Source organism: Protopterus annectens, chromosome 14.part0, assembly GCF_019279795.1.
Source record: "Protopterus annectens isolate FY-2018-M chromosome 14.part0, PAN1.0, whole genome shotgun sequence".
Classification (NCBI taxonomy): domain Eukaryota; kingdom Metazoa; phylum Chordata; order Ceratodontiformes; family Protopteridae; genus Protopterus; species Protopterus annectens.
The window spans coordinates 498,950,175-498,964,194 of record NC_056748.1 but is presented as its reverse complement, the minus strand read 5'-3'; the positions used below and the strand labels follow the sequence as shown (position 1 = coordinate 498,964,194).

Sequence of the window (14,020 nt, the reverse complement as noted above, 5' to 3'; positions counted from 1 at the left end):
CAGGAAGGAATTTAAAAAGTCCTTCATGAAAGAGGTACAAAATGGTTATTTTAGTAACTCAGTAAATAGCTCTTCGCTGCAATTCTTAACATATACATGCACTGATCAAACCATTTAAGCCACCACAAAATATCTAGTAAAGTTGCACTCGTGGACAGCAGCTCAAAAGAGGAAGCAACCTTGACTTCCTGGGATGGATCGGCACCTCTTCTACCATGCCAATCATGTCCCTAACAATATGCACCTGGGGCAGCTGTCCCACTAGCCCATCCCAGCTATGACTCTGTACAACACCTCCAAGATCCTTGCCAATAAAATGGTCATATTCCTCAAGCAGGAAGCCATCAACTCCACAAAGACCTTTCCCACTGCACTATGTAACATCTGCCAGATGTCAGCCATGCCAAAAATGGGATCCATGGGCTCACTCACTGCAATAAATCCCTGCAGATTCCTTCCACATTAAGGTGACAGGGTGTTTATTGACTCAATGGTCTCTGTTCTTTGGGTCTTCTTTCTGTTTGGCTAGACTGTCTCTGCTGATAGTTTTGCAAAAGTCAGCAAACGTATACAGTGTGAACAACGTATAGCAAATAACAACAGCTACAATAAGAAGAATGTGAAAAGCAAAAGTAGAATATAACATACTCCTTTACAGGTTCAAAAAGAAAAACACAAGCATTTCAATAAAGATCACTGTAAGAAAAATAAAATTAGTACTGTGTATATATTAAATAGTTATGAACAAATGAGATTTCCTTTATATATAAATATATACATATATATATATATATATATATACATATATATATATATATATCTATATATATATATATATATATATATATATATATATTTATATATATACGGATTTACTTCAGAATCTTGAAATTCCGAAATATCGAATTTCATATGATCAAGACCATATGATCGACGTTTCAGAATATTGAAATTCCGAAACAAATGGAAAAAAAAAAAAAAAACAATTTAAATGTTCCTGCACCCCCCCCCCATCCCGCTACTTAAATATTCCAAATCTGAGATCGCACTACAGTGAGGAAAAAGGAAATTTCCCATTCTGCACTGTATGCAGATTTCCGTTCACAATGTCGGGATTCCAAAAGTTTGATCATATGGTCTCGGACATATGAAATTAGATCTTTCAGGATTTTGGCGTTGTGAAGTGTTCCCATACACACACACACACACATATATATGTATATATATATATATATATATATATATATATATATATATATATATATATATATATATATATATATATACAGGTTTGGCACAGGAGCAATGCCAGTTTTTGGATAGATGTTCAAATAGTAGTTGTTTGAAATTGGTAGATTCATGTGTATTTTGGAGGATGGGGGGTAGAGAGTTCCATAATTTGGCTATTTCATTTGAGAATAGGGCTTCACAGTGAGTGTTGTTAGTTTTGTTTATTGTGAACAAGTTTCTGTCTGCAGATCTTGTACTTTGTGGGCATGAGTAGGGAACAACATGTTCCTTGAGGGATGGGCAATTGTCAGAATGGAAGATGATACTGTGTATGAATTTAAAGTTAGAAGAGATGGCGAAGGTTAGGTAACTCAAGCCAATTTAATTTATGTAGAGCAGTACAATGGTGGGTTTGGTGGGGAAGGTTGGCTGTGAAGCAGGCTATTTTGTTGTAGCAAGTTTCCAGTTTGGTTAAGGCTGATTTTTTTTAAGTTGGTAAAGAGGGGAAAGCATGTAGGAGCGTATAAAGGAGGTAGGTTCTGGATATGGCTAGTCTGGTATTGTCAGTGAGGAATGGCCTGCTTCTGTACAGTGAGCCAAGTTTGACGTGACTTTCTTAATTGTGATGGCCATGTGTTGGTCAAATTTGAGTTTGTTGTCGATTGTCATGCCAAGGAGTTTTGTATGCTCAACTGGTTGGATGACTGTGTTGTTTTCTGATAGAATGGTGAAAGGAGGGGTGGTCAATGATTGTTTGCTACTTGTAAATAGCATTAACTGTCTCTTTTTGGGGTAGAGGATTAGTTATGATTTACTTAGATATGTTTCTATATCATTAAAAGCTTGTTGAGCTACTATTTGGAGGTCTGGCACGGTATCTGCTGAGCAGATTATAGTTGAATCATCTGCATACTGAACTACTTTAGCATGTGTTGTGGATGAGGCTAGATCATTAGAGAGGATGGTGAAAAGAAGGGGTCCTAGTATTGATCCTTGGGGGACCCCGACTGAGGCAGAAGTGGTGAGAGTTTAGATTCCATCATACTGCTTGTTGTCTTTCAGAACGATAGCTTAGTAATCAAGAGAGGAAAGTCTTTGATAGGTTTAGTGAGGCAAGTGTATTATGGAGTTTCTGATGGGAGACAGTGTTAAATGCTTTTGACACGTCTGGGAAGATTGATGCTACTTGCTGGTTTGAATTTCTGAGTTGGTTGATGGTGTTAGAGAAATTAATTGGAGTTGTGGTGGTGCTGCGTTTTGGTCTGAAACCATGTTGAGAGGGAGAGATAAGTTTGTGAGATAGCAAGTTTTGTAGTAATTGAGTGTGTATACATTTTTGCAGAATTTTGACACTGGGGGAAAGGATGGCTATGGGTCTGTAAGTGTTTAATCCTGTTGATGTTCTTCCTTTATGTTGAGGGGTGATATAGGAAATATTTCATAATTTTGGGACATATTATAGGTTCAGGCTATCTGCAAGCGCTATCCAGCCGCAGCCCATTACAAGTTTGTGGGGCTTTATACTTTGAGTATTATTCCTATTGCCCATTATTTTCTAGTGCCTCTGTTGAGGCTGGTATACACTTGATCTCTCCGGTACTCCCTGCATCCTCCCATCCATTGGTCCAAGATTTCTCTTGAACAAGTGCTCCAGCTCACAGCCATTCATATACGGGGATTTTATTCCACAGCAGAGGGAGTCTTTGGATGAGTCTTTCCTCCCTGATGTCCGTGTAATAGCCATGTCTTGGTCGTCTCGGTGCTCGCGCCCTGGTCTCTGCTCTAGATTTTTGAGGTGAAGCATATTCATCAAATCTAAATTTGGGTTATGGCCTTGTATATAAGGCAGGCAAAGGTCACCAAAGAGCCCTCTGAGCAGACTGAATAGACTGGTTTCAGTCGGGCAGCATCAGTCAGAGACAGATGTTTGAGACCCTTTATCCTTTTGGTGAACTTTTTTTGCCTCTCAGCAGCTGCTGCAAGTGTCGGGTCAGATACATTCACGTTCCGTGTTTTCCGCCGCGGCTCGGGGCCTTGAGGAGACCACACTAGTCTTGAAAAGTGAAGTCTGCTCTGCTTGAAAGTCTTTTACTGTGGTTTTTATTTTCAGGGTGGGTGGGATGAGGACCTCCAGCCGAGATTAGTTGTGATCTGATCTCACCAGTGGGGTATATACCGGTGGTGTTGAACATTGTGCTCCCATGTTCGTGATGATGAGATCAAGTATGTTTTCTCCTCTTGTGGGGATGGTGACTAGTTGTTCCATGGCATTTGAGTTTATTGTTCTGCTATAGACCTATTTACCAGAATGGAGATGGGCAGGGCTATGGCATCGGTTGAACATTTGAGGTACTCATTGGGGAGTTGGTCAGCTGCTAAGGAAGAAGGTCTTAGTTTTTTCAGCATTGTTCTTATGGTGTTAGTTGGGACAAGTTTGAGGTCAAAGGAGTTGTTTTTCATCTCCACATTATGTGGAAGAGACAGTGGGGTGGAATTGTTCCCTGTAACTAAGGAGAGGATGGCATTTATAAAATAAGTATTGATTTGTGAGGCAATACTCACACATTGGTTATTGGTTGTTGGTTCTGGGGTTGTGGCTTTACCTGGCTGGAGGAGCGAGTTAATTGCCTGCCAGAACTTTTTTGGGATTGTTTTCATATTTATTTCGCATAGCTGTATAATATGTTTTTTTGTTTAGTTTGAGTTTTTTTTTTTTTGATTGTGGAGCTGCTGGTATGCTAACAGAGTTTTATTGTCTTTTGTTTTCTGGTATCGAAACTAAGATTTACCCTTTTGTTTTTGACGTATAATAGTTTCTTTTGATATCCAGGGCAATCTCTTATTTTTAACACGACATGTACGAGTTGGTGCTAAGCTATTTAGAATAGCTAGAAATGTGTCATTGAAGTATGTTATGGCCTGGTCGAGATGGAGATGATGGAATAGTGTCCAGTTACATTTATTGAGCATGTCCAAGAATGCTTCATTGGGGAAGTTTTTGGTATTTCATACGACTTTGCAAACTATGCTTCTGGGTGGGTTGATGATGGATTAAGTAGGTAGGTCTATGGTCAGTGAAAGAACTGTGAATATCACAACAACTATGTCCTCAAAGCAAATAAAAAAGACAACTAAAAGAGTAACCCAGTAACATCCAGCATATAACAGATATGGTGGCATGGAGAACCTGTACAGAGTGTAAAGTACAGCCCAGAATGATGGGTTACTGCATGTTTATTCAATCAGTAATCCATAGATATGCAAACCCTGTAGTTTCAGGAAACAAGTATGCTGCCACCTATTTTAACAATTAGGTGATATAAAACATATCAGTGTTCTGCAGCACACATGCACATGTACAAACATGGACAGACTGATAAGGCTATGCCAGTCTGTCCAAAGGAACTGTTACTGGGGACAGTCACATAGCTCAAATATTGTCTCCAAATGTGCATGTTGCAAGTACACAAAATGAGCAGTTTCAGAGCAATACTGAGAATGTGTTATGTCACACATATGACAGCTGCACTTTTCTGCTTTTACACCTATACACTATAATGCACCCCAAATACAGATATATAGTTAATGAGACTGTAAGATAATTATGTGTATGTGTGCACTTCCTGAAGCCAGCATTTGGTTCTCTGCAAACTGCTTTTGCAGTATTGCAGGTTGCTTGGTCTCCTCCTGCTTAGATTTTCATAACCGTGCTGCACACACACCCTAGAATGCTTGTTTTCTGTTCAATGCTACACATCAGTGGCCAGATCCATCCAAATGTTCATATAAAGAAACAGCCCTCTTTGTGATCCCAACAGGCAATGCTTGTAGTGTCACAATATGAATAGCATTCTCATTGCCCCCCATTCATGTGCCAATAATGCTTGGGGACCATGCTTCTGACAGAATGGATTCACTAATAAATCATTTAAATAAAATGGTGGAACTGTGATGTCTACTACAAATGGATGAAATGGTTTGCACAAGATAAGGAGCCCTTGCAAAGATGCTTCACATAGCCCCTGTAAATGCCCCATCCTCATTGTGAATCACTACAGAGTGCTGTGAATGGAACATATGGCTGTTTACAATACTACAGAGCTCAGACTAGCTCTCCCAAACCTTGATGCTGTGATTCATAACATTCAGCATAAATTAAGCTTACTAATGTAAGATGCAATGGTACTTATAAACAATTATATCCTCAATGATGCCCTGTTCACCCTGCAAGCTTTAACTTTGACTGAATGTTGTAGGCTATATGTGGGATATCCTCTAGAGGGTATGTACTGCTAAATACTAACATATATCTTTCTCTGGGCATAGGCAATGCTCTATATCAGTGGTGCACAACCTTTTTGTGTGGAGGGCCACTACAAGAATTCTTAATGCATCGGCGGACCACCTGAAAACATTCGTAAGTCATTATGAGTTAACAATAGGTACAGGTGACTGGCATTTTTACTTAAGACAGCAGTCATGAAATTGCCTGTTTTCTACGTCAACTTTGTGTTTAACTTTATTCTGGCTTGCAGCCATGACTTATTACAAACTCTTGCAGAAAGTTACTACTGTTTACAGACTACAAGTTATAAAGAACAAAGAATAGTTACTTCTGTAGCTAAAATTAGAGGTGTGTGCAACTGCAGTCAATTAGGCAAGTAAGCACATGCTGGAAAGTTTGCATGACTGAGGTAAGGCATATAATTTTTTCACTTTTTAAAAAAAATTTTGGATACTCTCTGGGGGCTGGATGGTGTTGTGTCAAGGGCTGGATTTGGCCCTGGGTCTGGACATTGTGCACCACTGCTTTATATAAAAGAAGCATGTATGCTGGAATCTGATACGTGTCTCTTTTACTGCAGGGGCAGTGGTAGTTTGTAGATCTGAAACTTGAGTAATAGTATACATGGTGGGTCTATATTATTTTATCGAAGAGGCGTTGCAGCGAATGCCTCTTCACTGACCCCTAAAGAACAAACAGCCTATTCCGTAAATGGCTGATTCAGCGACTTTTTTCCTAGGGAAAAAAATCACTGATCCAGCCAGAAACAAAACATCACTACAAACACATAAGAGTGGGGGGTGCTTTGATCCCATAACCCCCTAAATAAATATACCAACTCCGAGATCGCACTATTGTGGAGAAAGAGACAAATTCATATGATGGCAAAGCAATTTTTTCCCTAGGAAAAAAATAGCTGAATTGGCCATTTGCAGAACTGGCAGTTCATTTGGTATGGGTCGATAAAGAGGCATTCGTCTTAATGCCTCTTCGATAAGATAATATAGACCCATATAGGAGACCCATATAGGGCACTCTATTAAAATGTTGTAAAAAAAAATCTAGGAGAATAGTGAATCTCAAAGATTGAGCTTCTCTTTTAAACTACTTTCTTTTTGCAGGGGCAACCCCCCAAAAAAAAAAAAATTAGATATACTAACTCTGAGATCGCTATATGATGGAGAAAAGGGAATATCCCTGGGAATGGCAACAGGACTTAGTATATGTAAATCCTGTTTTGCGCAATGCAGTCTCCATGTTTCTGGACTCACTCTAGATGGTCCTGTCATTTGAAATGGTTACTGTATGTGGTACACACCATTTTACTGGTATGCTTGTGAAATGGAAAGAAGTCCACAACTGTATGCAGGACTGTAGTATCATATACTAAACACGGTTATAGTTTATACCTAGGATTTGAGTACACTTGCCTTCATTGAATATTCACTACACTAAGCCATACTACACTGACTCTCAAAATCAAACAGCTGATACATTGAAAACAAAACAAAACACCCACAATATTTTATCTGGGCGGAAGCCCTTTGAACCCTCGATATGGGGAACTGTGCTACCCACACCCAGTACATTAAAGATACCAAATCCAAGATCATATAACAATGAGGAAAAAGAGGAACAGCTGTTTCCAACTATTTGATGATCCAGGACATAAAAAGCAAAATATACTAGCTAGATGCTCAACAAAATTGGAATTTGATCAAATGAGCAGAAAATTTCCATTTCGACAAAACAAACTTGAGACCAACACAACTGGACCCCTAGGGTTCATGTATTGCTGGTATATATTCACAGTGGAAGCCAGGATACATAAGCTGTTGATGTGTATGTAACATTGGGTCATACCTAAGATATTTTGCATTGTTACTGCTTAGCCAATGGCCACTGCTGCGCATATGAGGCTGTATACCTCTTGGAAGTGCATGTGCCATGATGTACAAATGTATATTGCTTGCCTTTGTTGCACATGGATCATATTTTGAATCCCTGCCATACAGCTGTCCATTTTGCCTGACACTGAAACATATATATAAATATCTGAAACATATACATAAATATCAGTACAACATATGTAACTAGCAGCTGTACCCATGTTGTATTTTACATTACAGATATGTCACCAGGAGAATTCTACAATATCTGAAAATAAGGTGCTCATTCTGGATTTTTCTCAAGGAGACCACGGTGTGAGTGAAATGGGGAGTAGAGTGTGCATTGGTACTGTCTGTGGGAGACATTGTTAGGGGGAATGTGATAGCTGGTCATGATAACTGAACACATTATGCACCATTTTCAACAGTGTATATAAAGCCTTGCAGCACTTTGGATGTTCACTTGATAAAGCTCGGCACAGACCGAGCGAAAGCGCTTGTGTTTTCATTGTTTTTCATGGTTTTGTATTAAAGAATTAGACTTTCTGAGCAGCAGTCTGTCTTGGTTTGGTTTTCCACCTTGGATTTATTTTTTATTGGTCCTGTTCGTGCTTTTCTGGATTCCTGGCTACATTGCTTTTTCCATGGCTGGAGAAGCTGAATCGTTTAATTCTGCTGAAACTCCTCAGCTATTGAGAGAAAACGGAGATGACGTCCAGGTGACTCGCACAGAGTTCAACCAGGTAGTTTTGATGTTAACGCAACTCACCAACCTCGTAAAAGAAAACAACGGCAGCAGTATCCCTCTACCTGGGAACCAACAACACGCTATTGAAGCTAAGAGGAAATCTCCACCGACTGGTGCAAATGGAACTAACAGTGGTTTACACTCCTTAATTCTGACTAATCCCAGCACACAGAGGGTACCTAATAATGAGCACAGTGAAGGCAAGGCTCGTTCGAAGACCAGCAGACCTGAGAAACAGCCCAAGGACTTCAATTTCACCACCTGGGCAGGTCGGCAATTTACATTCAACCAAGGTACTGTGTCCTCTAATAACTACAACACCATAGAGAATGATTTTGGTGAACTAAAAGACAAACTCTACGCTTATAAAAGCAATCAACTCGAGATTGAGTACTTAAGGGAGTGTGTTAATGTGAAACGCATACCGAAGGGTTTGCGTTTTTATAAGTTCCCTAATAATGTTCAACCGCGGACTTTATATTACAAAAAACTGTGTGAAATTTTTGACAGAGCTGGACTGGAGGTTTTAAATGTGATGATTTCAGAGTATGAGGCGAAGGCTGATACTCTTATAAATGAGTTAAATGTTTTAAACAACTCCCTTGTTACTGACAATAACTTTTTAACTGTGAAGTTTGATTATGACAATGTTTTTAACAAAGTCGATCAATTCTGTACAAAAATACTTAACCGAAGATCGTAAGTTAGACAGGGATTTAGCTGAATATAGAGAAGGAACAGCCTACCCCTCTCCTAATAGGACCCGGTGGGAACATAAACAGGACAATCAAAACAACCAAAACAAGGGGGCTGATTTCTATTCTAGAGCTACTCATGAACCCCCGTAGGGAGTGAGAGGTTAGCTGAGAAAGGTAGAAAGAATTCCCATCAGGATTTTCAGCATCCCCCCGGCAGGACGGGGGCATGGGGACAGAAACAATCCCCTCACATGTGGAGCAACAAACATGGTTAAATGACATCCGCATTGTCCCTGAAATGGCACTCCACACTATAACTTTTCCAACACTACAGGCCACAATTCTTCTATAGTTAAAAAAGACAACTTCATTATATACCTATTCACTCGGGGTTTCCAGTTTGTCCCTGCACGCTCCTGTAATATATCCCAAATTTTAGTTGAACTAAAACTCTTTGCTAGAAATTTAAATCTAGCACATTACTTTAAATGGCAGCCCTATACCAATACAGGGCTCTGTAGAACTAGCACTTTCAACCCACCTGTACACCCCTTAATTAAACTTTTTGAAGAACTACACAAATCCAAAACGCAGAGCTGCTGTTAGTTGAGGTAGGATACTCACGCTAAAACACTAGTAAAAATCCAGTCCAAAGAGAAGCGTGACTTTCCAATAAGCAATAAAATGAAAGTAGAAATTCAAACAAATAAATCCATATAAGTTAACAAGTTGTTTATTCCAAACGAGTAAGCGCTTTCGCCAAAGGCTTCTTCAGACTCTTTCTGTAAAGAGTCTGAAGAAGCCTTTGGCGAAAGCGCTTACTCGTTTGGAATAAACAACTTGTTAACTTATATGGATTTATTTGTTTGAATTTCTACTTTCATTTTATTGCTTATTGGAAAGTCACGCTTCTCTTTGGACTGGATTTTTGAAGAACTAGTTGAGAAAGATTTTAGAACTTTACATTCCCAAGGAATACAACCACAGTTAGTTAACTTAAATGAATATGAAATCTGGTTTATTAACCATTTGAAAAAAGAAAACATTAGGGTCATGAAACCAGACAAGGGCGGTGGGGTTGTCCTGATGTATAATTCCAGCTATGACATTTACATCCACGACATGTTACAGGACAGTGAACAATACGAAATTGTATCTAGAAATGAAGTTAACATAGCCTTTTCCAAAATCAAATATATGCTTACTGACCATTTGCTCCAAGGAGCTATAAATGAAAAATTGTTCAACTATCTGCATGTTGAGAAACCCAAAATACCAGTAATTTTCGGGATTCTGAAAATTCACAAAGGCTTGGACCCCTTGAGATTTAAGCCTATTGTTTCAGGGGCAGGAATACTGCGGTGGTGGTGCTGCGGTAGCGTTGTTGCCTCACAGTTAGACGTTGCCCGTTCGATTCTCAGTTAAAGCGTCTACTGTGTGACGACATGCGTGAATGGGCGTTCCTTCGTTGAAGGTTGTGCATTAGGCCCGGCAAGCCAGCATGTAAAACTCTACTGCCAATCATTAGCGGACCGGAGTTCCGCTGTGGCGACCCCTAACCGGGAAAAGCCGAAAGAGTTTCAGGGGCAGGAAGCATCACTGAACCCTTAGGTAAATTCATTGACCATGTTACTAAGCAGCTCATCCCACTTTTAGATCACGTCTGCAAAGACTCCTGGGATTTTCTCAGAGACATTCAACCTTCCATTTTCTCATCTGAACTCCTTATGATAACTATAGACATCAAAGACCTGTTTCCTAGTATACCCCACCCAGCAGGGCTCGAGTGGTTTAACGATTTCTTAACCACTGAAACTAATCTCAACAATAAGGTGACTGGCCTTCTAGTGGAGTTTAAGGAAATTTTATTACAGAACAATTTTATATTCTTTAATGGTGAGCTTTTTAGGCAAAGGAAAGGAGTGGCCATGGATGCCTCATGCGCTTCTTTTTATGCCAACGCTGTTTTGCACAGATGGGAACGTATGTTCATTTTTTCTTCTACTTGGGTTCAATATTTAACTCATTGTAGAAGATACCTAGACGACATCTGTATTTTATGGAATGGGACCCTCAATCAGTTTGAGGATTTTTTTAGTTATATCAATTCCACTACCCCCTTCTTGGTGTTCACTCACAACATTAACAAGCACAAACTTCACTATCTTGACGTGACTTTATATAAAGATTATAACAATTCAACATTCCTTTCTAAACTTTACAGGAAACCTACTTTTTCTAATTCTTTTCTGCATTTTCAAAGTGCACACCCATTTTATCAGAAAAAAAGCATTGTTAAGGGCCAGTTCATTAGATCCTCTAGGATGTGCAGCTCCACTGTTGATTTTTTGGATGAAATACATTTTTTGCAGTCCATGTTTGTAGACAGGGGATACCCTCTCTCCCTTATCACCTCCTTAGCTAAGGAAGTGATTGATAACAGAGAAACAACATTTCCACCACTTCTTGGTACAGGGCAACCTTCTGTCACAACTAACACAACAGCGATATCTGACACTTTCTGGAATAGTTTTATCTATACCTATTCCGGCAACTCCGCTGATATTGAGGAGATCATCAGGAGGCACTGGCCTGTACTGACCTTTCATGAAGAATTCAAAGATGACCTCCCACCAAACCCTAAATTTGTAAGAAAGAGGGACATTAATTTCAAGGAGCTATTTGAAAGAAAACCTAATTTCCAGGCTAATAACTCTAACACACGACTAGGCACTTTCAAATGTGGGTCCTGTAATCAATGCCATGCCATTATTAATGCTCCAACACTTTACATTCCCTCCAGGAATTTTAACATCAAATCATATCATCACTACACCTGTGGGAGTAAAGGGGTTGTCTACCTAGGTTTTTGCACCACCTGCTCAAGCTTCTATGTTGGCAAAACTGAGAGGCCATTTAGGAAAAGACTCTACGAACATTTTTACGATCTAAGTAAACAAAGGGAGTCTAACGCATTCTATAAGCATTCACTCACTTGCCCTGGGATAGATCTTAAATTCAAAGTGTTGGAGCAAGTTACCCCGGATGCTAGGGGAGGTGACTGGGAGACGACCCTCGAATACAAGGAACTTATATGGCAACTTAAACTAGATGCAGGCAGACACCCTGGATTAAATGACAACATCAACATAAACAGTGTCCTCAAGCTAAGAAAGGCTCAATTATGAGAAGCTCATTCATTGCTGATAAAAAATCTTTAAGTGAAATATGATAAATGATTTATTTAAATTTATTGCTAAATGTACTGCCTACAGTTTCTTTCGATTATTTTACATTTCAGTTTTAATATTTACTGTATACATTTATTATAATGAACCAGGTTAACTTTTAACAAAGAAGCATTTTTAACAATTTATCAACTCCAGCATTTTTAAGCTTTAATTTTTTAATTGATTAATTTTTTAATTGATTAATTAATAATTAACTTCAGTGTATATAAAGCCTTGCAGCACTTTAGATGTTCACTTGGTAAAGCTCGGCACAGACTGAGCGAAAGCGCTTGTGTTTTTATTGTTTTTCATGGTTTCGTATTATAGAATTAGACTTTCTGAGCAGCAGTCTGTCTTGGTTTGGTTTTCCACCTTGGATTTATTTTTTATTGGTCCTGTTCGTGCTTTTCTGGATTCATAGCTGGTCATGATAACTGAACACATTATGCACCATTTTCAACAGTGTCATGTACATGTTACAGGTCTTTCTGAGACTACAAACCACACACACACACACACACACACACACACACACACACACGCACACACGCACACACGCACACACGCACACACACACACACACACACAGACACACACACACACACACACACACACACACACACACACACACACACACACACACACACACACACACACTTACTTCAATAGATGGGTTTTAATCTGGCATTTTGTTTTGCTAAGTGCATTAGGTATACATACCACTCAACCTTAGTGCAAGAAGTCTGGACAAAGCCTAAAATGATGTGGGGATAAAGGCTCAAAAATAGCGACAAAGTTTAAATATTGTTCTTAAAAACTTAGAAAGTTGCTAGAAAAACATGATTTGTGTTAGTATGCATTTTCTTTTTTTTCCTCAAAATTGTTTTTATTTTTCAAATACAGTTGAATAAATTCCATAATATTTGTATATAACATATTAAATATCTATGTATACTATTTACATCAGTCTGACACTATAACATAGTTTAATATATACAATTACTTTATAGGTATAACAATCCAGTTATCAGGGTGTATCTGTTCAGTTATTGTAAAGTATGAATCAATGATAAGACTTTTTTCTATGGATTGTTAAATGGCTTAGGAAGAATCCTTAATTCTTTAATTTTAATTTCCAGCAATGCTGTGGTCTTCAGTAGGCTGTAGAAGTCTTCCAAAGTCGGTACTGCATTTGTATTCCATCTTCTTTTTATACACTTCCTTGAGATTGCAAGTATTGTCCATAATAACGATCATTCAGCACATAGAATGTCACCATGTAAGCACAAACAGGCAAATCTTCACAAAACAGTTTTAATGCAGCAATAAAGGCTCTCCTAAAACATTAACGATAGCAGCATCCACAATACGTTTTCATCACTTACTTCATCAGATAATTGGACAAAAAACACCAACAGTCTTATATACCCTCAATTAATTCAAACTAACCAATAAAATCATTTCATATATTAAATACTATGTTTTACAAATTTATCTAAACAATATGACATATCATTGTTTAATAAATACATCCTATATATCCTGTATCAATCTATCCATACTATAAAGATAAAAAAGTATATAAAACATACTCATTTTTTATTATAAATACATAAATAAAATGAATTAAAATAACATTACTTTATTACTTTAAAATAGCTCCCTCTAGTGGGTACTAATCACTTTAAAACTGAATAATCTAATGTTAAAATACTATTATTTGTTGTTTAATACATATAAACTCATGTAATTAGTGTTATTTTATATATTTTTTGCATGCTGTTGTTACAAGCTAGCTGCCCTTAATTTAAGAACTGGGGCTAGGGAAACTGCTTCATTTAAACAAGGGAATCTACTGGTCTCTAAATAGTTTTGCCAGTATAATTCCCTGTACTCAATCTTGGTTTCCCACATACCACCCCTCACATCTTTAGGAATTT

The 14,020-nt window shown here is 38.3% G+C and overlaps 1 protein-coding gene across 1 annotated transcript in view; it reads left to right on the top strand.

Annotated features, from left to right (window-relative positions):
- LOC122788689 (extracellular calcium-sensing receptor-like) overlaps positions 1-14,020 on the top strand; it is a 193,580-nt gene that overhangs the window by 55,927 nt on the left and 123,633 nt on the right. Inside the window, exon 2 of the mRNA XM_044055584.1 lies at positions 8,094-8,851. Within this exon, the coding sequence (XP_043911519.1) occupies positions 8,094-8,851 (758 nt within the window). The remainder of the gene's footprint in view (positions 1-8,093; positions 8,852-14,020) is intronic.